At 46.4% G+C, this 688-nt stretch overlaps 1 protein-coding gene across 1 annotated transcript; it reads left to right on the plus strand.

The window, feature by feature from the left end:
- On the plus strand, positions 1 to 110 carry FTJAE_14249 (uncharacterized protein; the record flags this gene model as incomplete). Its single annotated transcript, XM_037347460.1, has 1 exon — positions 1 to 110. A coding segment is annotated over one exon (110 nt), but the record flags the coding sequence as incomplete, so codon positions are not given.
- Positions 111 to 688: the final 578 nt, after the last annotated feature.

Consider the following 688-nt stretch of genomic DNA (forward strand, 5'->3'; position numbering starts at 1 on the left):
TGATCGCCGGCGAAGGATTCGGCGGTGTCATCAACGCCGCCCTCGAGCTCGGAAAGGTCAGCGGTTCTTTCAAGGGAACTGAGATTGCTCTGCCCGGTGCTGAGTGGTAATTACTCAAAATAGTTAATGCGTCATGAGAGTTTGTTGAGCGTTTGGCGGAGGATGTTACAACGATCAAATAGCTGGCTTTGCCATATGAATATACCCACTTGATCTTCAAATTACATGAAATGATTCATTTTGTGGCACTAGGTGATGCAGCTCAACAGTCACTAATTAATTATGATCTTAGAAGGTGGAGAGCAAACCGTTTTGCTTTACTGTTTGTTTGCACTCTCACGTCTCATCAAACAGAACAACCCTACAGGCTCTCACTACATACTAGAATGAGGTCAATACACACCACAGAACCCAGGTGATTTATGAGTAGGGTGACCTCTGAGACAGATTAGAGAGCCTGTAAGCCCTGGAGTTAGTAGGCATGAATCAAGCGGCGTCGATGACACCTCCGAATCCTTCGCCGGCGACCAAACCAGCAGCGATCGCGAAAGCATACATTTCAAAATGGTTGTTGAACCATTTTCGCCACCACCACGCCGTAATAGAACCGACTGTGTAATTCGTTAGCTACACACTCGTAAAATGATACCAGAATGACTTACCGAGAATGGCGTTGACATATCCGTCG

Source organism: Fusarium tjaetaba (genome assembly GCF_013396195.1).
Source record: "Fusarium tjaetaba strain NRRL 66243 chromosome Unknown NRRL66243_c0000648, whole genome shotgun sequence".
NCBI classification, from domain to species: domain Eukaryota; kingdom Fungi; phylum Ascomycota; class Sordariomycetes; order Hypocreales; family Nectriaceae; genus Fusarium; species Fusarium tjaetaba.